General features: G+C 42.1%; 1 protein-coding gene across 1 annotated transcript in view; it reads right to left on the bottom strand.

Annotated features, from left to right (window-relative positions):
- The window catches only part of SNTB1 (syntrophin beta 1), a 115,016-nt gene that overhangs the window by 13,428 nt on the left and 73,739 nt on the right, over positions 1–27,849 (bottom strand). The window contains exon 4 of the mRNA XM_082753648.1: positions 1,011–1,150. Within this exon, the coding sequence (XP_082609774.1) occupies positions 1,011–1,150 (140 nt within the window). The remainder of the gene's footprint in view (positions 1–1,010; positions 1,151–27,849) is intronic.

Raw genomic sequence — 27,849 nt, forward strand, 5'->3', positions numbered from 1 at the left:
TAAATCAGAATCCGTCTTCCCAAAGTCTTGAAAGCTCCATCATGGATAGGTTAATTGGGACAAAGCAACCATTAGCATAGTTTGTTATTTTTTTTATTTAATATAATGATTTAGCAGTAAAGTCTCAGCTCATTTGGGGAGAGAATGAAGAGACTGAGAACAAAAATTAACTAATGGGAGTGCAGTAAGAGACCCACTGCTTTTGGCCATGTACTACCGGCCATTCTGAAAGAGAACACATTGAAAATAGTATAATAGAGGCCTGTAGCAAGGCCAAAACAATGAAGCAGCAGCTCTTTCTCAAGCCCTTTGACCATACTGGCAGAGAAATGTGATTAAGATTCACATCAAGAAGCACGGACAGTTTCCACTGTATAAAGACAACCATGGGAAAGCTCTCTATGAATTAGAGTTGATGGATACCTCTGAAATAATGCAGATGGTTATTTCCAACTTAGATTCAAGAATGTGTCTTCCAACCCCACATTTTAAGCTAAAAACACCAGGATTTCACTTCCTAGAGCAGGAACACAAGCCATACTGAAATGAAGTGTCTCTGTCATATGTGCAAGACTCCAGAAGCCCCAAACCACTGGCACAGTACTCCCACACCAGCACATTCAAACGAGGGTAACAATTCCCCATTTTTCAGCTTGGAGAAGTAGCTGGAAATACGAACGCATCTTCCGAGTCCTCAGGTCTGTGTGCTGAGATAAAGATCTCAGGAGATCACACTCAACTTTTTCAGCACTCCTGGATCTGGGCCAAAATACTGCATTCGTAATCTTTCTGGTGTGATTCTGGCAATTAGCCTTGGCCAAAACTTGAAACGGAGGAGAAGTGAAGAGGAACTGTTAAGCTGAACACATTGGCCCGTTTAGGAAGAATTGGCTTCTCAAACTACGGCATTTCAAATGTGATCTATAGCTGTGCACCAGCTATACCTGACCTTGGCTGATTCAGCCATTCCCTGTGCTCTTGAAGAGGCTGAAATAAAAAAGCACAAGTACCTGGTGGCTAGGAGGGGATATGTATGCAGAGGGCTGAACCAAGCTTCCTTCATCCGTGGCATGCTCTCGTATATTAAGAGGTCTTTCTCTGTCAAGACCACTAATACTGGTTTCCAGTGCTTCTCGTTGTCTCCTGGCACCTGAAAAGGAGGAAATATTTGGTGAAACAAGAGGTAAAGCTACCATGGTGCAAAGCCTGACGATACAAACATCTTGAGTCCTGGTCAACATAAGGAACGAAATAGTTTTCCTTCGCTGTTTTTTTGACATCTCCCACATGAACTTATAACCAGACGCAGCAGAAATGGAGTAAGGCACAATAAAATCTGCTGCTCTCATTAGCACTACTGTTTCCAACCCTCCTAGCAGCCTTCACTCACTACAGGCTACTCCATAAATGCAGTAGTGGAAGCCCACAGAGACAGAGCTGGCTGTTATTGAGCTGTGGTACGCATGAAAGGACCTAAGATGTATTTTTATGTGCACCATTCATGTGTAGCTGTCACGTTAACCTGAGCACTGGACACTGCTGCTGTTGTTTCTAGGTTCAAAACTAAAAAACCTGCAACATCATCGCTATTAAAGAAAGTCAGGTAGCAAAAAATACTGGTTTGGGAGCAGATGGGTTTGCATCTTTCCTCTGTAGTTCACTTCATCATTGCTTCTCTGTCCTTCATACCTTGCTTCTCAACAATTTAATGAGTGACAGTTTATAAAGAGATCCAACCTAAACATGGGGTTGATCTGAAGCATTGACTCAGAGATGGATCTGTGTCTATATTTCAAACCAACTGTAGAAGATATCTAACAACCAGGACATCAAAGCCCCTCACTGGCTGCAGAATCCAGGTGCAGAATTATATTTTGCAGTTTGGGCACGCAGCTGTCCACATGGCCCCACAATTACTGTTACGAGGACTAAGTATAGTCCCTAGATTTTACTTATTCTAATCTGGCAGCATTTATGTGTCTTAAAAGAGATGGGAAAATAAAAGGGTCTTGGCTTTCACAGACACATTCACCTTTTTTCTTTTGGTTCACATAAAGGAAAAGACACCACGTTATGCAGAAACAACCTCACAGCCACACTTTCAAACCCAAACACCTTGGTATTAAAAGAGGACTGAACAAATTCTGAGATTCACCAGACAATCTGGTTGTCTACTTGACTCCTTCATTAAAATCCTCTCCAGAAAAGAGAAGCAGCTGTCTGTGTATGTTTTATGCTAGATGCCAACCAATTTGCCATGGATGTGTGTCCCTGGGCATGTAACTGGGTAGAGAAACATACATATGAAAGGGATAAGTCATAGATTGGCCAGGCTGGGAATGGCACACCAGGAATGGTAGTTCAGATCCATAAATTCAATGTGCTTCAAATGATGAATTCAGACTGAAAAGCGTATTTGAAACACCCATGTTTTATATGAAGACAGGGTCCAATAAATTTCTGAACTTTTAGGGGATTTCAAACCAGTTGTAGAAAAGCTTCATACAAGAACACCAACACCCAAAGCAGATCTTAAGCTTAAGCCAAATATTCTTGGCTTATATCATTTTCTTCTCAGAAAGAGCAGTCAGGCACTGGGACAGGTTGCCCAGGGAGGTGGTGGTGTCCCCGTCCCTGGGAGTGTTAAAGGAAAGGCTGGACGTGGTGCTTGGGGACATGGTTTAGTGGGTGACATTGGTGGTAGGGGGGTGGTTGGACCAGATGATCTTGGAGGTCTCTTCCAACCTTCATGATTCTGTGATTGTGTGATTTTTAAAAGATATTTTTCCTTCCAAATTAAGCTTTTCCAATAATCATATTCCTGTTTACAGCATTACTTTCTCACTGGCTGTTCATGTCTGTATACTAATCAACCTAATCTCATAAAAGTTCATCTTTTTAATTTCTTGAGGAGCCTTAATCCTTATTTACAATTTTCTTACGGTGACAGTTTCTTGAAATGCAACCTTTCATTTTCAAATGGGCTTGGGTAGAGCAGACACATAATTAACGTACTTATTAATACACTCCCACAAGAATGTAACACCCAAAGTTTTCACAGCCCAGGTACCACAGAAACACTCACAGAAACAGAAAACATCCTTAGCTACTTAACACTGCAGCTATTAGCTATGGTTAACACCCTGACTTCTAGCACGGAAAAACAAATAAATGTTACAGTTAATGTTAACATGCAGTTTTTGAGCATCTGCCTGTGTTCCTTAAATAGAAAGATTTTAGTACAGACTTTTACGATTTCAAGAAATGAAAAGGGAAGATGAATATGAAGTCTATTAAGGGATGAAAAAGCAAGATCTTCAGACGCATAATCCATGGGAGTAAGCAGACGCTATACTGGGCTGTAACTTCTTTTTTATTTACTTATTTATTCCATGACCACAAACAATCCAAAGACTATGGGAAGCTGCTTACTGCTTTTCCACAGAAGTATCCTTCCTGTGCAGTATTTTCAATCACAAGCTTTGTTATTAGGTGGCTGCTCAGCCAACTGTGACTCCAGAAATTCTGGGAAACGCAGCTCCAGTAAACCAACCACAAGAAAGGGAACAAAACTCATTTTGCCCGGTGTTCACACACCTATTTGCAGGACAGCTGTAAACATCAGGAGCCAGAATTTCCATCTCAGAACTGAGTGGATGCTGTGGCCACAACCTGCAGAGCAAAGCCCTCAGCTTGGCCCCTGCCCTTCCCAATAGCATGGTGACTACGGAAAAAAAATGGCTTTGTATTAAGGTATTAAAGGCTTTTTCTCAGCTCTGCCTGAAGTGACCTTAACCTTGTGGGATGCATCCCCTATTTGTAAGGTGTACACTAGGAAGGGGTATGGAGGAGAGAAGAGAATGATGTTTTACCCACATCCTGCTAGGAAGCCTTACCCTACGCCTGCCCAAGAGAAAGGCCCCTGGGACACACACCCTTTTAACCACATTTTTTAAACCTTGCTGAGCCTCTAGCTGCCTGACTGGTAAGGAATGCTGGTGTAAGCAACACCGCTGCTATTTCAAACCTGAAAAAGGATTTGTGTGCCTGAAAGCGTGTCTGTTTTTTTCCAGCTCCAACAGCTGATCTAATAAAAGGTATTGCCTTTCCCTAAAAACCTTGAATTGCGCATCTGATTTCAGTGGGGTTTGGATCAGGCTTTAGCAGCTGATACCGTGCTGTTCGACAGGCAGGCGGCACTTCTGTAAGGTGTCAAAGGGAACATTTTGTCCTGCAGATGGTAAGAGGGAATTTTTGCAAGGGAAGAACAGAGTCTGCAACTCCGTTAGCTTGCAGGGCACATTCAGAACAAATCAGCATGGGAAATTAATCCCGATCAAGCACCAGGGTCACGCCAGGCATGAGTAAAATATTAAACTACAAAACAACAGCGAAGAGCACACTGCTCATTGGCAGCTAAGCGAAGGATTTGCTCAAATTGTAAAGGGTTTAAAATCTGACATATCATAAAGACAACATGAAATACTTCTCCAAGAGTATATTTAAGTGTCATTGGAGACATGTTTTAGAGGCAACATTTCAGATGATAGCCAGGGCAGGCTTCTTAGCCAGAACATGGCAGAAATCTGGCATTTGCAGTACAGTTTCTTCACTCCAGTTCCCACTTGCCCACGTACAATTCAAAGTACATTTATCTGTGTTGCAGACCAATAAAGTGGCCATCCACTCTAAAAAAAAATTCACACTCAAACCTTTTTCAAAGTCAGAATGTTAGATCCAATCTTGATGAACAAAGAAAATTCAAGAAAATGGCAAAAAAAATCAGTAGTCTTCAAACCTCCCACCACAATAAAATGCTTCAGTGCATTTGTTGTTGTTTTTTTTTTTTTTTCTTTCCTAGAGCAAAGTATTGGAAGACGTACGAAGAACGGCTGAGGTCACTGGGCCTGTTCAGCCTGGAGAAGAGGAGGCTGAGGGGAGACCTCATCACAGTCTACAACTTCCTCGTAAGGGGGTGTCGAGAGGCAGGAGACCTTTTCTCCATTAACACTAGTGACAGGACCCGCGGGAACGGGGTTAAGCTGAGGCAGGGGAAATTTAGGCTGGACGTCAGGAGGGGGTTCTTCACAGAGAGGGTGGTTGCACACTGGAACAGGCTCCCCAGGGAAGTGGTCACTGCACCGAGCCTGTCTGAATTTAAGAAGAGATTGGACTGTGAACTTAGGCACATGGTCTGAACTTTTGGGTAGACCTGTGCGGTGTCAAGAGTTGGACTTGATGATCCTTAAGGGTCCCTTCCAACTCAGGATATTCTATGATTCTATTGAAGTAAAAACCTGCAAAGGAAGAACATATTCTAACCAAAAACACCCCAAGTACAGTGAAACATCCGTTCTGCTACTCACAAACCCAGGCCTCTTTGCTCTTCGTATACTCCCCCCCAGAAGTGGAAACCCCAATTTTTACATATGCACCTTCCTGTTTTGTCTTTCCAGAGTCAGAAAATATTTGACAGGGATGAAACCTAATTTTTCTGTGTGCAGCAACATGGCTAGACCTGTGTTCATGTCTACATCTGCGACAGGCTTCCAGCAGTCAAAGTGCTCAGTGCTTCTCCGTCAGGGTGGCAAATGCTGGTAACGCACACAATGATCCCAGACGTGGATGTGAAGGCAGACAAGAAGGATGTCAACCAGTATTTCAAAGAGGAGCCATCTGGCTTTTCCCACAGGAGATGGGAACCTCTGGGCCCTCTAATGGGTATCGCAGCCTCCAAATCTTTAATAGTTTTCACATATAATTAGTTGCCATAATGGCAACAGGCAACCCAGTGGAGATACAGCCTTTTGGAAATGGTTTGGCCCTTCGCTCTTTCATCTCCCAGGTCTCCCTTTTGTAAGGATTTTCTTTGAATTTCAGTTATTCATCTACTTCAGGCTGTCAGGAATGGATGAAAGAATACTTTTAATCTATGAGGCTCACAGGTAATTAAATTAGAGGACTTGGTCTATTCTGGAAAGCTGTTTTATATTTTCATTAACTCAGAAGGGACATTTCAATTACATTCCCTGTTTAGTAAACAAATTATATATTGCCAGCAGACTACAGCAGAAGGTATTCAAAACGTGGCCTTTCAGAGGTAAGGCTGCAAGTTCAGGCTCACAGTAAGTGATTTAATCCTGCTTTCCTTCACCTGCTGCCCCAAATCCAGAAGTTACAATACCCCTTCACATAGTGCACAGGAGGAACAATCCAGAAAGAATTTTCTGAAAGTTTTTTTCATGCTGTTTTCCCCTTTCCCCTCACTTAAAATCTCTCCGTACTGCCAAGAGACAGCTTTGACACAGGCTGGGATGTGTTCTGCTATGTTTTTCTTGCCTTTTCTTTGTCTTTTGATGAAGGACTACGTCCATGTTCAGAATAAATTTGATTCATTTACAGAAACCTACTTGTCAGTTCTTGAAAATAACATCTGGGACTGAAAAGTATTTTTCCAAGACGAACAGCAGCACTGCAGAAATACATCACGCAAACACCAGCATATGCAACAACGCTCACATTTCTGCAAGCTCATTTGACGGGAGGCAATTTTCAGTGCAAGGGTGGGTGTAAGTGACAGCAAGAGGCAGGGGACATCGACACCTCCCACGCCACACACACAGACAAGATGTGTTTTGCTGCTAAACTTTGTAGTTTTAAGCAGGAAATGATATGCGCATTGTTGAGAAGAAAAAAAAAAAAAAGCTAATAAAAATGCGTCTGGTTTTGTTCTTTTTTGTCTCTGACCTCGGTGACAACTCAGAGGTGGCTTGTGCCATTTTAGGATTTGAAGCATAGGCAGTGCACACAAACAAATCCCCCAAAGGGTCCAATGTTGCTTTCTGGGAGCACCGAGCAGTGAAGGAGTGACATGAATGCTTGGCCCTGGTGCTGCTGCATGTGTAGCAGCCGCAGTGGGCACCATGCAGGCTGGGGTGCACTGACAGCTACAGGCCCTGATGAACATGAACAGGACATCTGTTCTTGAGACAGATTTGTTCAAGTCTCAACTCCTTCTAGACAACCTTTAAAATGACTAGACACAGCCAGCTTTAGCCAAAAGTAACAGTCAACCACAACAGTACAGCAATAGGTTCAACCAGATGTCCCAGCTCTGGGCTAATATTCCACACGGCTCTGCCTCATACCCACATAGCAGTAACCATCCACAGAAGCATCTCAGTCCTCTCTGTGCTCACTAACCCAGCAATGGTAGGTGAGCTCCTCAGACAACTCCTACAGCTAAACAATGCCCAATGTGTTTTGTAGCAGAGGTTTGCTCCAGAGCTCAGTGAAGTCAGCTGGAGTTTTTCAAATGAACAAGCCTGGAGGGCTGCACATCTCCTAGAGCTTCAGAGAAGATGGAGCCAAATTCTCCTCAGAGGCTCACACTGACAGGATGGGATGCTTCACCCACAAGGTGAAACAAGGGAAATTCTGGTTTGATACTAGGCAAAACCTTTTTGCAATGTGACGGCGGTCAAATACGGGAACACGCTGTGAAATGTCCACCCTTGGATGGGACTGGACAAGGCCCTGAGCAAGGTGCTTTAGTTGGCTCTGCTTAGAGCAGGGGGATTGAACCACACAAACTCCCTCCCAACCTGTATTACTCCACGGGTCTATGAAACACTGCAAAAATGAAGGTAGAAGCCCAAACTTGGATCAGAAAGTCATGATTTAGGTTTCCATAGTTGAAGGCTATGTAATTATTCCGCACACATGCAGCTTTTCATGCACGTGTTGCATAAATACCGAGTGAACATGAACACAGTAGTTACACAAAATGGTCATTGCAGCCTAAAGGCTTGCACGATTTGCAGTTAGCTTGCACCTTAAATCATTTACTGCTGTATAAAATATGTATCTTTGATTCTTCTGATTTGGTAGAGTTTAACACTCTGAATTTCCTTTGCAGTACATTTCTGGCAGAAGATAAGGAATATAAGATAGTGGGAATCCCAACATCATATGAGCCTTATTCACTGTACAATACACCTTAAATAAAGCATGTGAAACGGTTAAAATCACGATGTGCTCTTTTTCTTCTCCTGATCCATGAGTCTACAGAAAGCGGCTAACTAAATGCTCAGAAATACAACTATTGGAATCAGAGAGTTAGGAAAACAAACAAACAAAAAGATGATTCATGCCTTTTAGAAATCTCTGCCCTGACCTAGGATCACTTTGCTATGCATGAAGCTGAGATTTGAAGGTCCATAAGAACTCTTTTGCAATAAGATACAAGACTCCAACTTTCTGATAGTATTAAGAATACACCCAGGGAAGGGCAAACAGGCAGAGAGCACAGAGATGGTAAATGCACCATCATCTGTTCAAGACACTGATTGCTTTTCATCTCAGCCAAGGAGAAAGAAACTGCACTGCATTTTAAAAGTATTCTTTTACTTTCTGAATAAAATACGTTTTGTCCTATAGCAACTTCTTCAGATCACAAGACTGCTGTCCGAAATTAAGTAGTGACAATTTACCAGGGATATGACAGCAAGGCTTCACAAACAGCAAAGGTCTATGCCTGAAAAGATAGCGTTGAACTAAATGACTTCTGAAGAAAAATCTGCACTTTCCTACTTATCTTCTCCATTTTATTGCTTCTCAGAAATTGGTGGGGGAGAATGGGGAAGGGAAGAGGACACTCCATCACCCAAGGGCTGGGGCAAGGGAGATCTGCCCCAAGGACAGAATAAAGCAGCAAGGCAGACAGTGGGAAGGTCAGAACAGGCCCAGCTAGTACTGGGAACTGTGGCTGATCAAGAGATAGAGGACAGGCTAGCTACAGTTTTACCAACCTTCAGAGCCAGTCTGACGGGGAACAAACCTGTTCTGGAAGAGGTCACATATTAAATCCTGTTTATAAAGGACATAGGGGAAGGAAAAAAAAAAAAGGGAAGGCACCACTAACTCTGGGTTTTCTAATCAGTTATACCCACTGAACAAGTGAACAGCAAATCTGAAGAGTGGATGTGAGCACTAAGCTGCGACATTAAAGCAAACCCCTGTGCAATAGGCAGTAACAAGTACTTACATCCCTGGCCTGCTAGCACCTGTGTTTCACCCAGCAAAAAAGGATAAAATGTGAAAAAATATCCTGGATATAAAAAGTGAAGATAAAAATGAAGATGCTACTAGTAGACACCTCTGCATCTGGTGTGTGTTCACGCATCTTGAGTACACAACTTAAATTTGGGATGCCTGGACTCTTCAGACTGCAACAGAGGGTGCCTGAAAACTTACCTTCTGAAACACCCCTCGCAAAAGTATCATTGAAAGGTTGGTGATAGCAGCTGCTTGCAGTTTCATAAATATTTAAATAAAAATTATAGATTAATATGTGGGATAGACTGTACCTCTAAGACACAGATCAAGTCTGGGACATATGAGCAGCTGTTTTGTCTCCAAAATAAACACTGGACCTCACAGCATAACAATCCTAGTACTGGGGAAAAACACTACTTCCCTCCCTTCAGTAAGCCAGGCTTGCCCTAGGAAACCCAAGGAAGGGACCACAGCAAGGTCCTGTATCTTCCTCTTCAGTCCATGGAGCCATTGTGCACATCAGGGTCAGCCACAGGGGAAAGGAATTGTACTGGTGAATGGCTTTCTATTACAGGCAAGAAAAAAGATGGGGAGATTTGGAGGCTCTACCACACCTCCTGTGTAACTGCTCGAGAATGGATGCTGTTACTCAGTAGTGGAGAAAAGCAGTTTCCTTCACATGTGGTCCAAGGTATCAAGAGCAACCTCTGTTCTCTGCTGTGTTACACAGGTTGCTATACCCTGGAGCTTTGCTGTGGGCAGGTTTTTCTGTTCAAGTCAAGGTGAAGTGTTTTATGAAGTAGTTCATCCTCATCAGTGGGCTATAATGATAATTGTACAGGAGCAGAATCAATGTGAAGACATCACAGTTTCGAGTCACTGTCTCTCGAGATCGTTAATTTACAATTGAGTCTGCCTTCAGCTGATCAAGTGGGTGCTAGATTAGGATAATGTAGTAATAACACCCATTACCTCAAAAGATATGTACATTTTACCTTTCAATTCTATAAAAGAGCACAGATTTCTAATGATCAACTCAAGAACACTTGTCAACAGCGCTGAATCAGCTGTGACTGCTGGAGGTGGAGTTTTGATTTGGAAGCAGCTTGCAGTTTTTAATGATGGCTCAAACATGTAAAATGCTATTTGAAATGATTGCAGTATCTGTTTGGTGAAGGACAGGTAATCATCAACATCTACATTAAAACTGTAGTGACTGAACTCTGTCCCAGAAGATGTTCTCTGCCTTTCTCTATCACATTGTCTCTCCTAACGCTCAGGCTCAGAAATGACAGCCCTTCGTGACTGATACCTCTTCAAGACTGACAGCTTTTCTACTTCACCCAAGGGTCATAACAAATCAGAAGCGCTGGAACAAAAAAATAGTAGGACAGCAAGACAGAGAGAACAAGATGTTTCTTTGTCATTGTTATGATATTGTCTGAAGGACAGTCCCGAATACTGTGTCATTTCAGTCTATTGTGTCATTGATCAATATTCAGTGATACTGATGGACTGCATTGCAATTATTGACCTCAAGCACATGAGTGAATTCGCTGCATGCCTGGCACAAAAATGTACTCTCTTCAAAAAAAAAAAAAAAAAAACAACAAAAAACCACAAAATCTATGCTGTGTTTCTTCAACCGAAATTTTGAACATGATGAGAAACATTTGGAAGCTTTCTTTTAAAAGCAAAAATAAATAGGATCCTTTGTAATTTTATTTATGCTGAGAGGCCACAAGTTTCTGAAAAGTATGGTGAAAATTACTTACAATTTGGAATCCAAACCTAGTTATTTAGATGCCTATGTAAAGATCTAGTTCATATATTTGTGTTTTTTTATGAATTACTTATTAACCTGGTTGTCATTTTCAAAGCAATTCAATTATTTCAGTCCGTATCTTTTTATTTTATTTTATTTTAATGGACAGAAACAAAAAGCCTGTATTTCCACCAGCATAATCAGACCTCCACAAACTATTTAAGATCCTCATGGAATATAGGATCATTACAGTTACACCATTTAATATCCAATTTAACATCCAATTTGATTTCTTTCATTCACTAACCAGGACAGAGCTGAATTTTAGCCACTCAATTGTAGGGCTCGACTGGTTTCAATTGTAGGGTTTGACAGGTTTCACCACTAGGAACTTGTCACGCATGCTGAAGCTCGTGCCGTTGTGATCCTGGGGATATTGTATGTACTGGCATTACTACGTGATTGTACAACTAACAGAAAACTTTTATTTGTTTTTCAGCAAAACGTGTTTTTAAGATGGTCATTGCTCTAACCCAAAGTAATTTCAGGGGAGTGGTGGCCACAGAGGAAATGGCTAAGTGGTAGGAATGCAGGAGAGAAATTTCAGAGCTAGAGGATAAGTGCAGTTTGTCACTGGGTCACTGTGATTTACTCAATAGCTGTCATCACCATGTGTCTGGTACATGAAGAAACACACACACGTCCCTAATGCTGCAAAAATAAATGACAAGACAGCTTTAAACCAGTATTACTGACTTTAGTCAGCCAACGTTCCCATAGGGATATTAAATGTGGCTTGAAAGTCAGCCTGAGATTTGCTTGGTATTTAAAATACATTTTCAATTTCATTTTATTTTATTTTTTTTAATTTTTGCTGATCCATCAAGCCTTTTTGTTTTGCTAACATCCCATACTTTCGAGCTTTGCAGTGTGGCCAGGAACCAACAATAAAAAATGAGAGCTCAGCTTTCATAAAATCTATTTTCAAATGATGGTCATAGAAAACATATCCCTAAAGCAAAAGGATTCAAGCTATGAGGCCCAGAGCTATGGTCAGGACATGAGCTGCCCCTTCCCATTCAAACAGCAAGCTCTCCAGCAAGATGTTTTGGGATCTGGCTGGGCATACAGTTGGACTGAAACAATACCATAAGCACCTGAAGCCCCTTTTTGTTCCTTTTGTTTTTTGACCAGGGGCATCACTTTTCCAGACCTGACACTGTGTATATTACAAGACCTGACAAGATCACAGCCCAGAGGTTTATGGCAACAACTTGCTTAATTAATCTACTATCTATGACAAAAATGTAGCAAATATTGAAGGGCATGTGTTAATAGGAGCTATGAATATTCAGCAGAGCCATATAAGCAAGACGGACATAAAGAACCTTCTACTTGGCAATTATCGATGCTGAGCTTTAAATTAGCCACACAGGCCAAATGGATTTAGTGCTGTGCCATGTTATTTCATCGAGATTACTAAAAGATACACAATTAGGGCCATCAATCTGCAGACCCAAATCCTACAAATATCAGCAAATTACATGCTATAAGCTATGCAATTTTGAAAGCTAATGCTCTTTATCTGCTTTTAATTCTCAGTGTTTCATAATTTTTTCTATAACTGTAGCATTTAATTACTCATTGGACAATTCTACGGAGAACTGAACATTTCTCTAGAAGAAATACTTTGGAGGAACAGAATTAGTTTCCAAAGCTAGTATAAACCGATAGTGTGCTACAGGTTATCTCCCTGGGGCCAAGATGTAGAACGAAGGATTTACGAATTATTCCTGAAATAGATAATTTAATAAAATAAAGAACTTCCTGGTAACTGTGTTAGCCTTTTTTATCTCTTTACAAACACATCACATATCTGAAGAGAAATGCTTTTTGGCATGAGAGATACACAATCTCATGATCCAACTGATTTCATCAATGGAAGAATCTTTCCTGCTGCAGCCTAATAAATCACCCCAGCTGGCAAGTGCCAGCCATTTACAGTAAGAACTGGCTGAGGGGAACACAAACAGCATAGACCTAGGATTACTTTTGCAGCTACAACAAAATGAAGAGCCCAAGAGTACAAACAGGTATGAATATTATCAACATCACTACCCCTGATTTTAGCTTCAGCGTAAGAAATGTATTTGCACTGAAGTCACTGAGAGATTTTGTAAAATTACTAATGCCATTTATATTCCTACTAAGAGAAGATATATATTCGTCTTTTAACTGAGATCTCTTTTTCAGTTTGTGTTGGCTTAAACATATCCTTACGTATATTCGTAGAAAAAAGTAACTTGGTTGAATAACACCAGTACAAAAGTGTGCAAAAGAAAACTGGAACCTACGTACTTCAGTGACATTCTCATATGCTAATATTCACATAACCCTTTTTAGAAGTACAGCAAATAGGATTGGATATCATACCAGTGGTTTCATACCAAAATTTCTGGATTTATAACTGCCATGCCCTCATTGGCTTATTTCCTTAGCCATATGGAAAATAGTCAGGCACAATTAACTATTTGTCAGAAAACAATCTATTAATTAACACCATTCTGTGAGAATGAGCTGAAAATCATGTTCGTGGCTTGCCAAAAAGCTTTCATTTCTGCTTCATGTTTGTGTTCAGAACTAAACATAGCTGCAGATACGCTGCTTGACATAACTGACCAAGGGAAAAAAAAAGAACAACTGCTGCTGAGCTTTTTCAGAAACAGCAGCCAAGGAAATTTTCTAAAGATAGGTGGGGGGGTCAGGAGGGCTTCACCTTTTCATCTCGTAAAAATTCTTTACTGACAGATCTTTGATTAAACCAGGCAGAAATAGACTAAGTCCCAATTAAGACATTCATATTTGTGGCAGGGCTTGAAAGGGAAAAGAGAGTGAGGAGGGAGAGCGAGTCGCAGCATTTTCTAGGCTTAACCTTAAAAATATAGGACCTGACTTCAATTATATTTACATCCGTTCAATTCTACTGACGTCAATGGATTTACTCCTAAGTTATGCCAGATGGAAATCAGGCTAGCTATTACCACAGCTTCATGCATATAACCAGCACCTCTTTAAAAGTAGTGTTTATTCAAATGTACAACAATGTGCCTCCTCAGCTAACCCAGACAAAATCAGAAGGGGTGATCGTGATGGGGAGTTTTAGGAGAGAAGAGCAGATGGGTAAAAGAGAAAGGAGAAGAGGAGATCAGGAGGAAACTCCCTCTGTTGTTATCTGCACGTGCACATAACCTTCACTGTGCTGAACCCTGGGCCTTGAACTGATAACCCTGAGGCTGACACATGACAGCATGGTGGCTATTGGCGTCTCTAGTAGAGAAGCAGTCTGTGATCCACATTACCTCTGGGACTGGCATTCTTGTATTTCGTTTTCTTGTAGCAGAGCAACCTGCAATGCTTCTGCTGCCACAACTTCAGCACCAAACCCCTTTGCAGGCCCCTGCAGGCCCACAGGTGTGCACCAGTTACCGGTTAGTGGTCGGCTCCTCTGAACCGTTTTTTTTTCAGAATTGTTCATTTGTTTGGATGCGATCCTATAACCGCAACCCGTTCCTTCTGCTTGTAACTATCCAAGCAGCTGTTTAAAATTATTTGAAGCGGGCGGAGACTGAAGTTGTACTCGATGGTGTCCAGGCCAATGGAAACTGATGATGTACATGACCTTTGACGAGCGCAAACAAAACAAGCCCTGTAGCCAATCTGAAGTGAAAGAACCCAGAGAAACTCAAATTCCTTTCTTTGAGGTCTCCTCGCAGCTGCAAAGAATTCATCTTCTAAGGTCATAAAAGGTTCGGAGGAGGCTGATCTTATCCTTTCCAACAGGGGACTTTTCAACACTTTTCAGACCACTCAAGGACCGGTACACCTGTGTGTGCCCAGCAGTTTCAGCTGCACATCGGTGGCTGCTCCTTCCACTGTCGCCATCCCGAAGGATCCCATTAGCTCAGCTTCATCTCACAACTGCCCTCACACTCATCTGAAGCTGTCCCTCTGTTTCCCACCCCAATCTGCATACAGGTTTGGCTAGTCTTTAGGCCTTCTCACATTAAACTGGTCAATCTCCACCAAATTTTTTGGCAATGGCCACAAAATAGATCACAGGAAGTTCTGCACCAACATGCAAAAGGACTTCTTCATGGTGAGGGTGACGGAGCACTGGGACAGGCTGCCCAGGGAGGCTGTGGGGTCTCCTTCTCTGGAGATATCCAAGGCCCGTCTGGACGCCTACCTGGACAGCCTGCTCTAGGGAGCCTGCTTTGGCAGGGGGGTTGGACCCGATGATCTCTGGAGGTCCATTCCAATCTCTACAATTCTGTGAAAATCATTGCTGCTGTCTTTTTTACTCCATCCTCTGGCAATGTCCAAGCGAGAACCCAAGAGTTTGTCATCTCATCCTCTATAACCAACCATCACACCAAAGACAGACGGAGGGGGCCTGCAGACACAATGTCACACGGAAGGCTCTCAGCTCACCTCATGCAGCTGTGCAGCAGTACCTCTGCCACCACCAGCTCCTGCCACCTCTGCCAGTTCCCTTGGCCTTGCTAAGATGTGACTGCAGTTCAGGGCATGCAAATTTAAACCTCCATTTTGTAATTACAGGTGGGAGAACGTTAAGGTATTTTTTAACCCGATGATTCCAGGATCCAAGCATAAATCCAAACACGATAAAGCATTTTTAAGGGGAATGAACACATGTGTGCATTTAAACCTAAAGTTTTAATGTGTTTCCTTCCTAAAAGGCCGTGCAGAATGCCTTGCACATGGGATGACAGGAGGTAAGGCCAGAGAGAACACCACAAAACGCTTCCCATAATGATGTACAAGCTTTTCGTTCCATAAACAAATGGGAAAGCTTCTATTTCCATAGCAGGCTTCTCCTCAAAGTGAACTTTGTAGAGATGCTTCCATAAACATCCCTGACATTTCTAGCATAAAGCAGCTATATGCGTATTACGCATGGGCAGCCCACTACGGCCGATGTCTGCAGCTATTTTCAGTACAAGATCGGTGCGTGAATGTTTGCACAGCAGCATCTGCTCAGCAGAAACGTATAAATAAAAAAAGCCCCAACAATAACACGATGTGTGCACACGGAGTTTCAGTAGTCCTCCCAGCGGCTGGCAGTTGTTAGCGTCTGGTGATTAAAACCCAGGTGTTTCCTTGCAGTAGGGCTACTGTTACTGTACGAGAACCTGAACTTCGGGGAATCCAAATAACATCAGAGGAAATGTTTGTTAAGTCCATTTGTCTTCAGCAGCAACATCACTGCACTGGGAACAGCTGCTCTGAGCACACACACGTGCTTTATTTTCAATGTGCACGCAAAAAAACAGCCTCCGCCTCAAGAGTGCCTCCTTGTACCCTGAATTTATTAAACAGGCACACTGCACAAGCAGATAAATCCTTTCAAAGGAGAGGGGGAAACCCTGTACTTAAAAATATATATATATTCCGAGGTGTCTATCCAGATCTCTGAGATGATCCTTGGCAGGCTTAGAATCGAAGCTTGTAAGAATGTGTGTGCTTTTGCTGAAGTTGTTGGAGTTAAAGCACCCTATTCCCCGCTGATGAGATGACTCACTCCTTAGCAGCATGCCATTTAAGTCCTGTCATTTTTCACCAACTTCTTCTGACTCTTCTCGTCCTCATCTCCCACAAGTTTAATTGCTATTGCTTGTTATACCTGTGACACTACAGCTGCCGCCTGTCTTAACTGAAATCGGACTAAGCTGTGCATTAATACAGCCAATAACACAGCCAGGTGAGAAGAGGAAAATGCCTAACATCACTATTACAGCAGAAAAAGCCACAATTCCATGTGATATTTCAGCAAGAGAAACTGTAAAATGGACTGTGGACTTTTCCATGAATCCCATTTTGTGGCTATTTCTCAAATTTCTCAACATCTCTGATAAAACTGTATTACTTCTGCGAGCTGTGCTGCTGCCAAAAAAAACAACAATGTCATTCCAACAGGTTCAGCCACGGGGTCAGGGTGTTATACCAGCATCTAATTTCTCTACACCTGTGGTATATCTGACAGGGAACGATCCCACTGCATCACGTTGAGTGCGAGGCCACTCACCTCCCTCATGCTCACTGTCTCCAGGACTCGGTAATGCTGCATGTGGACTCCTGGCAGGGTGCTCTACAAGGAACGATGCACAACGGGGCAATTCCTCCTACATCTAGAGAACTTCACACTTCCAGAAGATCCTGTTTTGGATTCTCTTACCTACTGACCCCCTTTTCAGGCTGCCCTGTTACCTGTCAGGCTGTTTTTTCTATCTTGCATCCAAAGGCTAACATGAAGACCAAAGATTACATGTCTATATACTTTGTTTTTTTCCATTCAATGTCATTTGATTTTCTGTTTTAAGCAGTAACGTTCCTTCAGTTTAATTGACCAGTTTTCTTTGCATAAATAGGGATCCGTAAAACTGTGTGTGACCTCTGGAAATCACGTTTATTCTGTCTCTGTTTCCCCGTCCCCTCCAGCTGGTTGTTTAGGACTTACATTAAAACTGAAAATGCTGCTTTCTTATATAGCCATTGTGCAATTCTTCCTTCCCTTCCTAATCCTTAAAGGAAAACAGCCAGGAGAGAAGGATATTGTGCATGTTGGGATTTTTGTCCCTCTCTCCATGGGGCTGATTAGCAAAGCACTGCCTCTCCCTAGATTTACAATTGTAAAATGAGATCAAAATCTGGCCCTTTGAGGGAAATGTTACTTTTGTAAGTGATCAGAAACAGCTGCTTTCAAAACCAGTGATGCTGTCTGTTCCTGGGAATCCAACAATTGGTCTTAGGAGCTTTCACTCGTGGGGACAGAAGAACTTCGCTGAAGTATTGCTGAATGAGGTACCATGCAGTTATTAATCAAAAAGCTATAGCACTGAGCTCAAATTCCTTGAAATGCCATGATAATCATTACACGGTAATCTCTGACAAGGTTAAATCTAGAGCTTTTCAATGGCTGTTCCCCCAAGTAGATTCCCTTTTGGTAGTAAAATCATTATCTTGCTGCTTACACATTCAGGCTTTCCTCTCTATTTCACAGTTCATAAAGCACCTTTATGATGTTGAGATTATTTTATTTTTTTTCCGAACAGACAGAAGACGGTTTGTTTTTCCTGCTTTGATTAAATCCTGTATCCCACAAGCAGTGAACCTGTGATACGATACTGCTCTACTGTTTTTAATTGTCTGCTCCTATTAAGATGCCAGCACTGTATGTCTTTTCCGAAGCCCCAGCGTGATTTTGCTACGTGCTTGGCATTGGCACTGTCAGGCCCGAGGTTAATATGTACACCGCACAACTCATTAGCTGTGCATTACTATCAGAGCCAAAAATCAACATGATTGATCCAACAATATGTTTGGGCTTGGGATTGAGACTCAAATGAGGTCTTACCGAAAGCAAAGGTCAGCAACTTGGCACAAATTCTGCTGCGCACAGAGAAAAGCTTTTCTTTCAAACTATTCATCAGGGAAGGTACAAATGACAACTAATATGGGTCTCATTAAAAATGAGAAGAGGAAACCCCTTGGAGAGGGCAAAGAGGCTCCCTCGCTATCAATTTTATTTTATTTTTTCTATCCTTTGCTAAAGCTTTTATTTATGTTGCAGTAAAGACAATGTGGAGGTTAAAGGTAGATGTGGGCTTGGGGGTTTAGGAGACTACTTAGCCTAATTATCTTGGCGTGCACTATCAATCACTGCCCAGTTAAACAGGGAGCATAATTCTGCAGCTGGTGATAAATCTTCAGAATTGAAGGATCTGGGGGAAGGGAATGAAATGATTTTTTTTTTTTTTATCAGCACTATGATTTCTTTTAGTTAAAACTCCAGTGTCAAAACATTTCCTGTCTTAAAATAACTAAAATAAAACAGACACTGGCAGAAGAGTGGGAGAGAAGAGGAATGATAGAAGAAACCTTTTCAACCATGGATTTGTTTCAAGTACAGTTCTTAGGAGGATTTCACTCGTAACTCAAGCATTCTTGCCACAGTCAGACCCCGCAATCAATACTTCCAAATACGCTTTTTTACATACGGTATCATCATGTTCCTTTCTTCCTCAGCAACCAAGAGTGTTGAAAATGCCATTGATACAACAATTAAGCTGTAAGAGAAATACTTTCCCGCAGTTCCCGGAGTTGCTGTGTTGCAATATAATTGTCTAATGGCACATTTTTGTAAGGGCTGTCACGGTATTATGGGTATAATTTTATTTTTACAGAATACAATAATAAGGTAAGAGGCTGGCGTTAATAGCCTTAGGAGCCTATTTCATAAACAGAGGGTGAAGATTGAAATTGGACTGGATTTGTAGAGTCTGCATTGAGTAAATGTCTTGCCACACTGAAAATTATAATGCATGTAACTTTTCCCTTATCACTGTTTTTTTTTAACTCCCCTATTCTTCTAAAGGTCAATCCCTCTTTCCAACAGAGAACACAGCTTCTTCGCAAGGTATTTTTAGAAAATCTGTTTATTTTTCCCTGTTAGCAGTTGTTTGGCAAAACAGGATAGGAGACGTATTGCTTCTGCTTTTACCAGCAGCGCTGCTCTGCTGTTCTGCACCATCCCTCAAACATTAACCAGCTAATCTGTCCTAAAAGCACTTGTGGGGAGAGGCAGCACACCTTTGATTGGAAGCTGAATTGAAAGATCAGGATGGGGCAACACTACAGAATAACACAACGAAAAAAGCAAATGTTTTCCTCCAAATGAGGGCGTTTTTACTAAGATCAGCTCTGCATTTGCCAGCTTTCTCAGTGAGCATTAGCTGAGGGTTTTGGTGGGGCTGCAGAGCAGAGAGAATAGTTCATTTTTTCATGGCCTGTTTTGCTGCTTTCTAATCTATTTATTCATGTCATTAATAAAAAAAAAAAAAAGCTGAAATGGGAGTATTGTTGTGTTAGAAAAAAAACTGATGACTGGGGTGAGAGGAATTCATATTGGGCAGAGCCTGAAGGTCAAAGCACCCGTAATGGACCTCTCCATTTCCCTGGAGGTGATTTTTAACTTCAGAAGACAAAACAGCAAATGAGAATAAGTGTTTGACAGCAAATACTGTTCATGGGGAGGCAAGAGAGCTTTCCTTAGCCCTACAGCTCTGTTTCTGGTGTTTTGCAGTCAGGCCCCAGGAAAACTCATCCCCTCCAGAGCCAGGGGAGGTGGCTGCGGGGCTGTCCCCAACTACCTTTGTACAACATCACCCGGACAAACAACAAGAGCAATACGAGCTGAAAAAATGTTAAATCCCCAGTGATGTGCCTCAGAGTTCCCAGTGAAAATCTGGGATTTTCCAAGATGATCCCTTCTCTTTCGAGCTTCTTCACTGCGTATACCCAGAGCTGTGTAAGAACAGGAGCTCCCCTTTTCTGCCCATCCACTGCTGACTCCCTGCTTGCACCAGAAGCTCACCAGTGGTCCAAATGAAAAAATCAACACAGATGTCAGGTCTCCTTGGTCCCATTCAAAGCAAGCTTGCTCCATCTCTGCCCCTGAGCCAGTACCTGCAGGAACTGGGGGCAGAAAACCAGTGGGGCAGGAGGAGACCAGTCAGGTAGGCTCTTAAGTGGTTAAAATCATTGGGAATTGCACCCTCTGCTCCCCACTGGCAAGGCTGCATATGTGTTCAGGAGATGTCTCTGCTTCCCTACGGAATGTGGTTTATTTGTTGCATTTAAATCACATTGGAGAACCAAGGAGCATCACTGTCCCCAATTCTTTCACTGTCTTTCTTGCAATATTTACTGACAGAAAGTAAAAGAAAAAAGGAGGCCTTTCATCTGCTTTTAGAGGAAAGGGATCAAAGCTTTTCTACTTATCATACCTGCATCTCTCCTGCTTTTTTCCAACTGAACTTGAATGAATATACGTTCAAACACGGGCTCTCAAAGCTGTGAAGCCCCATAAGGTGAGCTGACCTGGCACCTGCCCGAGAGGAGGTGGATCCTCTTAGAGAGATGCACCTGCAGCTGCCAAGGCAAAAGATGGAGAGCACAACATTCTAAAAATCAAGCAAAATCTTGGAAGAATTTTCTTTTTTTGGGAAATCCTGCCCAGCCCAGCCAACAGTGGTTCAGGGCTGGGTTACGTACAACAAGAAATTAAGGTCCTGTGCCACAGCTGCCTGTGCTGAGGACCACGCTGGGATATACTCCCACTGCCCTACCATGACGGGGAACCCAAAGTAACAGCTCCTATACCCTGGGAGGCAGCAAACTCGCCCCCATTTCTTTTTGGCATCCTCTCCTCCTTCTGTTTCAAGCCCTGGTCTGGGTCTGTCAGTGGGACATCCACCCCAGCACCAGGGGTCACCACATGGATTCCCACCAGTGCTTCGTGTCCCCACCAGCCCACGCTGGAGCAGGTTTTACACCTCTGGGCTCACCATTTCTCCTGATGTAGGAAATGAGAAGTTAAATAAATAAAACTTCACGGCAGAACATCATTAAAAAGAAACTTTTGCAACCTTCCTGGGGTTTATATGAATAGCAGTAGCAATATTTCATTTAAAAAATAAATCAGAATAATCATCGTTAAGACAGTTAGATTGAAACTTGGGAGGGAGAACTGGCAAAGTGTAATTGCTTCCACTGGAATCCAGCCAGAACTAATGCAACCCTTGTGGAAAGGGCGAGGGGACATGCAGGGCCCAATTTTACACTTCATCTCAAATTCTGCAAGAATAATTTTACATCTGAAGCCTAACACGGGCACAACAGCATTCACTCACTGTGTAACTGTGCTCCATAATTATCTGATTAAAGGTTTGGGGGGGTTTTGCACTATAAAAAACAAGCTGTGCTACAGAAATAGAGGCTAACTTTCAAGCTTGGATCTTTCACTCGCATATCTTCCATTTACTATCGTAATTTTTCATGATTTATCAGCCCAATCTTTACACTTATTCTTCTTTCCAATCCCCTCGTACTGAGCACTTGTGCCTGGCTTAGATTTATCCTTTGCTCAGCTCTTGTTGGCATGAGAAGAAATAGCGTATGTGTTGCAGATAAAGACTGGCGAAGTCCTAAGAGTGTGGTGAATGAAATGGCTGTTTTTAGCCAGAATTTTTCTTAATATATCCATTTATTGAAGGCACCTAAAGCAACAAGAGAACAATGTTCTGCTGATGAATTGGCCTGTGGAGGAACCTCACCGAATCTGGGAGAGGAAATTACTCTTCATGCTACTTCAGGTTTACGTCTTTCCTTAGTACAGGCTGATCGTTAGCCCAGATAATGAAGACTGTTAATGTAATTAAGTGCTCTGTTGTGGTGTTTCACAAAGCAAACAAATAAATTCTAGAGCTAATAAGCTACGAGGTTAAGCGACACAGGGCAAAAGCAGGACGCTTCATTTGTATCTAAGTGCTCCGCAGCAAGCAATTAGCCAGAACACAACCTCGAATTTAGGCCACACAGAAGAGTACAAAAATACAATTTTGAATTGAGGCCACATAATGGATTTTCTGATTTGAGGTATGTGTAATCTCCAAAAGGCCAGATCAGTGTTAAGATTATAACCACCTGTATGGTATTAATTTGACAAATCAGCTCCTTCTTTAGCCATTCAAAACAGGAGGCCAGGACCAAACTAGCTACTCTTCTTCCTGGGCATTATAGATGGGTAGCACTTCCAAACATGCATAGATAATTACTAAAGAAAACAGGCAACGAAAGTAGAAAAAGAAAGCTGTAAAGACTTGGAATCGCAAAGGAGACCAGACTACATGGATGTAGTGTGTTTTTGTGATGTTTTGTAATGAATGTAATGTTTTTTCCTTGGGAAAAAGAAAGAAAGAAAGAAAGAGAGAGAGAGAGAGAGAGAGAGAGAGAGAGAGAGAGAGAGAGAAAGAAAGAAAGAAAGAAAGAAAGAAAGAAAGAAAGAAAGAAAGAAAGAAAGAAAGAAAGAAAGAAAGAAAAAGAAAAAGAAAGAAAGAAAGAAAGAAAAAGAAAGAAAAAGAAAGAAAGAAAGAAAGAAAAAGAAAAAGAAAGAAAGAAAGAAAGAAAAAGAAAGAAAAAGAAAGAAAGGAAGGAAGGAAAAGAAAACATTGGAATAATAGTTTTCTTAGCAAACAACAATGTCTCTAGCGGGTTATTTATCTGGTTAAAGTATACACTGATTTGCAACAGGGGTTAAGATTCAGTACAACTCAAAGTTCACTGCTGTTTCAGACTGAACGTGCACAGCTATTTTCCCAATTCAGAAAGAAGACCTGGGGATCAACACAACCCAGATTTTATTCCTAAACAAGCTGCTGGTTCTGTTTGTGCAGCCTGACACCAGCAAAGAGCTGCAAGCAGCCCACAGCAGCAGCCCCATCTCCCAGTCCCTATACCTCTGCCACTTGCTCGTGCACTGGAATTTGTATTTGTCAAAAAACCTGGAGTGAGCTGGTTCAGGGACCTAAACCCGCAGAAAGCTAATGTTCCACCCCAAAAAGTAATGAGTTTTCTGCCAGTGTAACTTTCTGATCTGGCTCATTACAGGGTCAGGTGAGTGCTGCCACCACTGTGATGGAAGAACTGGGGGAGCCAAGGGGTAGGGGGCAGCTCCAAGCCACTGCTGTCCAAGAGGCCACATCACAGCATGAAAGGCACTGCAGTCCTGGACATGGCCGTGCCAGGGTTTTTTTAAATGTTGTCTAGCAGCTGCCGTGCTTTTTATACCATGTCGCAGGAAGGTGGTTAAAATCAGATCCGCGTGCTGTTAAAGAAAGTCAAAATGTTTGAACTGCTTGACAGGCTGGTGGCTTTCTCGCACAAAGACATTTTAAGGTCACCATTAAAAGGCTGCTCTAGAAATTTGGAAATTATATAAAATTTTAAAACTGAAGCTTCGCTTCTGTTCTTTGAAAACTCACAGGTCTGTGATGAGAATAACAATGTGGCTCCGTTGCCGTCTACTTGTTTTGCTAACCAATGAGCATAGGTGCAAAGGAAATGGGAAAAGAGAAACGTTTTCATTTCATCCTGGAAAAACACCCTCAAATACACTCTCATGTCATTTGCCTAAATCTTGTTTGGACAGCTTGAGTGTCTCACTATCTTACTGCTATCGCTCCCCCTGCAGAATTAGGCAGAGAGCAGGAATATAAATACAATGCTGCAATACACAGCTTGACACCGAAGATCACCCTGCGATGACACATCCTACACTTCAGCTCTAAAACAATGATATGGTTATCGAAGGTCTGAGCAGACTGTACAGCCCGTGACGTATGAACACACTTCTCGTTTCAGAGGTAGCACCACGAACTGAAAACCAACTCTAATACACCATGCTGTGTGGCTGCTTCCCCTCCAACAGCAGGTATTTTCTCCACTCTGAGCTACCCATCGGATTTCTGGGAGCCCGTACACATTTGCTCTGAGCACGTGGAGCTACATTAACGCGAGCAAAATGCTGGAGTTAGTGAAAAAAAAACAAAACAGAAAGGAATTTTTCAGCTGCTTCTAATATTACCATTATAAAAGACAACTTGCAGCTACCCCTATTTTCAAGTTTCTCAAAGGAACCTTGAGACTATTTTAACAACCCCATTGTCTGCTAAGACATTTGACATTCAGAAAGGAGAACGCTCTCCAGCCAGAGGAGTGCTTTTTCTTTTCGCCAAGTCTACATTTAAAGCATCCCTGGCACTGCAAGAACACTGAGAGACACAGAAGTGGGGGGTTCACTTCTGTTCTTGGTGTGTTTCTTTTTTTTTTTTTGTGTGTGTGTGTGTATTTTTTTTTTGTATTTTTTTTAATGACCTAGCTAGAACACTGGCACCTCATTCCAGCTTCAGTGCTTGTGTGGCTGATTGCTGAATTGGAAAAAGCAGCCTTTGCAAAAACACTTCTGCCAGAACAGCCTTGCTGTGCTCGCATTAAAGAAGCAAAAACGGACATAAAACTTTTGCCATTAGCATCTCAGTCTATTGGAGCTGACATTACAAATTAATAAAATAAACTAACATTTCCTTGATATTTTGACTCGGTATTTTGACAGTAGGTGGATAAGTGTGACAAGAAAAGCAATGATGCTTGTTTCAGCCCCCCTGTAATCCACAGGATGTGCAGAACTATTAAAAAATGGGGAAAAAAGAGGTGGAAAAGACATTTCTAAGAGGATCGAAAGGATTGCTGGAAAGAAGAGGGACAATTAACATGTACATGGAAAAGCTCCTAAGTTAGGATTACATTACTTCTTTTTTGTGTCTGGTCACTGGAAGTGTCTTTACAGGGAACCTTAAAAAAAAAAGAGCCTGGAAAGATTAAAAGCCACAGGCAGCTGTTCCCCCCCATTTGTATATTAGTTAATCCCACAGGTCTTGCTGAATTTCCAAAGAAATACAAGAAATAAAAGATTGTGGAGAGCACATGCACTTCATTATAAACTGGCACTTGACATTTCTGTTAGTCGCAGGCAAGTTTTAGGATGCTGGTAACTAACCTAACTCCCTAATCCTTGGCTGGCTTCAGAAACCCTTCCCATGAGGTCAAGGATAGGACAAGGTGAGCGTCTTAATAAAACAGGGCATTTGGCATCTCTAATGATTGCTTCTGGCTGTTTTTCTCCTTCCCTACGATAAAGCAACAGTGAAGGTTTGCTTTCTTAATGTGATCCGTGGCTTTTTGCTTTACCTGCTGATGGACTCATTGTGTGCACCCTGGGGAAAAGCCAGGGAGCTCTGAAGGTGGACCTGCAGGATGGAGGTTTCATGCTGAAGACTGCAAATTTAGAGCAGTCTTCACAGGGAAGTTCACTGAAGGCAGAAGAAGCCTGTTAGCATGCGATCGCATAGTACCTTAGATAACCTACTATTTATTTCAATGTTACCCACCTGAGGGAGGCTCAGCTAATGAATCTATTTTTGTAGTAACGTAAAGGTTGAAGTTCAGAGCTAAGTTTAGAGTGGAGACATATAAAAAATGTCAAACCAGGAAATAGTTTAATGAAAGCAGAGACTAATCACGGCAAATTACGGTGAAATTTCTATGGGATTGCATTTTGCATTCCCCAAACAGCCAAAGGAATTCATCTCTGTCAGCGTCACTCCATTTTGCTGCGGATTCACTGTACAGATAAGCTATGGAAGTAACATAATGCTATGCCATAAAAGCTGCCTTAAAAGTTACAGCCTAAGATGTTTTCCAAAGTGGAGTTCAGATTTCTTCCCACTGCAGTCCGTGGAAAAATGGCAAGATATGCCACAAAATACCACACAAAAATAATTAATGATGGCATTAGGAGGAATACAAGGCACATGTGGCTGCTAATACTGAGGTCCCTTTCCCCCAGGGCTTTGCTTTCTAAGCTCCAACATTTAGAAACCAACCAGGAGTGCCTGTAGTAGGAAAGTTCACCTCGGGAGAAGAAAGCTGGTATTCCTGGTCTGCTTCCAACAGTCCCCGGAGAATTTAATCTCTCCTCACTGGCTATCCCAGGTTTTGCACAGGGAGTGTCTAGGAAATGCCCTGTGGTCAGCACCTAGCCTGGCTGACTCCAACACCTCCTCTGAAACAGCATCTACAGAGCTTGCACCCTCCTCTCCCACCCTGCAGGTTATCTGCCTTAAATCCAGCATTTACAGAAACAAAATAAAAAGTAACAAAATAAAAGCCATTTAACTTAGCTTTTTACCATATGTAGTGATTTTCCCCGCTTTTTAACTGGTCTCCCAAATAAGAAAAAGCTGGGAACTTTTGACCTCACTGCGTTACTATTGCAAAGCCCTGGATGGTTAGTATGGTTAAAAAAACATGTTGACATTTGGTTACAATGCTGTTAGAGATCTCCCAAGGCTAATGCTTGATGACAGCCATTGTAAATACTCTGGAATGCGCACAGAACCACAACTTGGTCCTATTAAAGGCAACATGCGTTTCACCGCTAATTCAGCAGGATCTTGAACTGGCCCATGCTCAATAACATGAACTATGACTGCAGTCCGCAAGGCAAAAAGAAGAGGGGAAAGATGCGTGTGAATGGGATAATGTGTAGTAACTGCCATGAAGAAAACAGGTTAAGGGTACATCCCTCTTTGCATGAAGAAACATTACTTTCAGCATTATGAGAATAGAAATCTTGCATAGGTTTAAAACACTGCGATGCATTTCTACATTTTCAGCCAAAAGACTTTTCATGCCAAAGAATGGATTCAGCATTAACTGGAGGCATCACCGACCCATCAGTGGAAGAGGTGGCACACAGCAGCTGTTTCGTGCCCTGTGCCATGCACAGCACTCACTTCTATTTCCAATCCAGGGGTCCCATTTGTGGCCCTGCTGCTAAGCTTCCACAGCTCCCTGACCCCACAACCAAGTGCTGTCGATCACACTTCATAACAGGGAAATTCACAAACAAGAAGCATGCTGTGCATCTGCTTAAATGATCTGTTGATCACTTGATGATGATTAGTTTATTAAGTATAAAGTATATCTGATCTGCTACGCAGCAGTCAGTGTTTCAGAAAAGAGGATTTGGAAACAGAAAAGGACTCGTACATTCAACTTTTCATAACTTTATAGAAAGTACACAATATGAAAGCAAGTTTAAACATCCCATAGCTGCCTAGTTTACTACTACAAAAATTTACTTATGGAGCCTTCTGTGTTTTAACAAAGATTTCATGCTCCCTACAACACTAAGACACAGCGTTGTGCTGTTTTCCACACAGTAAGCTTGTCTGGGGGGACAGGAAAATGTAAAAAATCTGTCTGCAAAGTTCTGTGATCTTTACCTTGTTACATGTAGTATGGATTGACTCACCTTTCCCTAAAAATAAGGGTGTCCTCTTAAAGGATACTATTTGGTAGCTGTGCCTGTGGCTCCTTTATTTCCACCTACAAAATTCCAGGTAACGCTAATGGGTACAATGTTTTTTTCAGCTTTCTGCACCTGTGTTAGAAGCCTAGGTTGCAAGGACAGTTTGTAGCAGTGACTTTTTTTGCATGTACCCCAGCTGGAGAGAATTAGATGCTCTGAAGGGCCACCCAAGTAA

Source organism: Aythya marila (genome assembly GCF_965140915.1).
Source record: "Aythya marila genome assembly, chromosome: 2".
NCBI lineage: Eukaryota > Metazoa > Chordata > Aves > Anseriformes > Anatidae > Aythya > Aythya marila.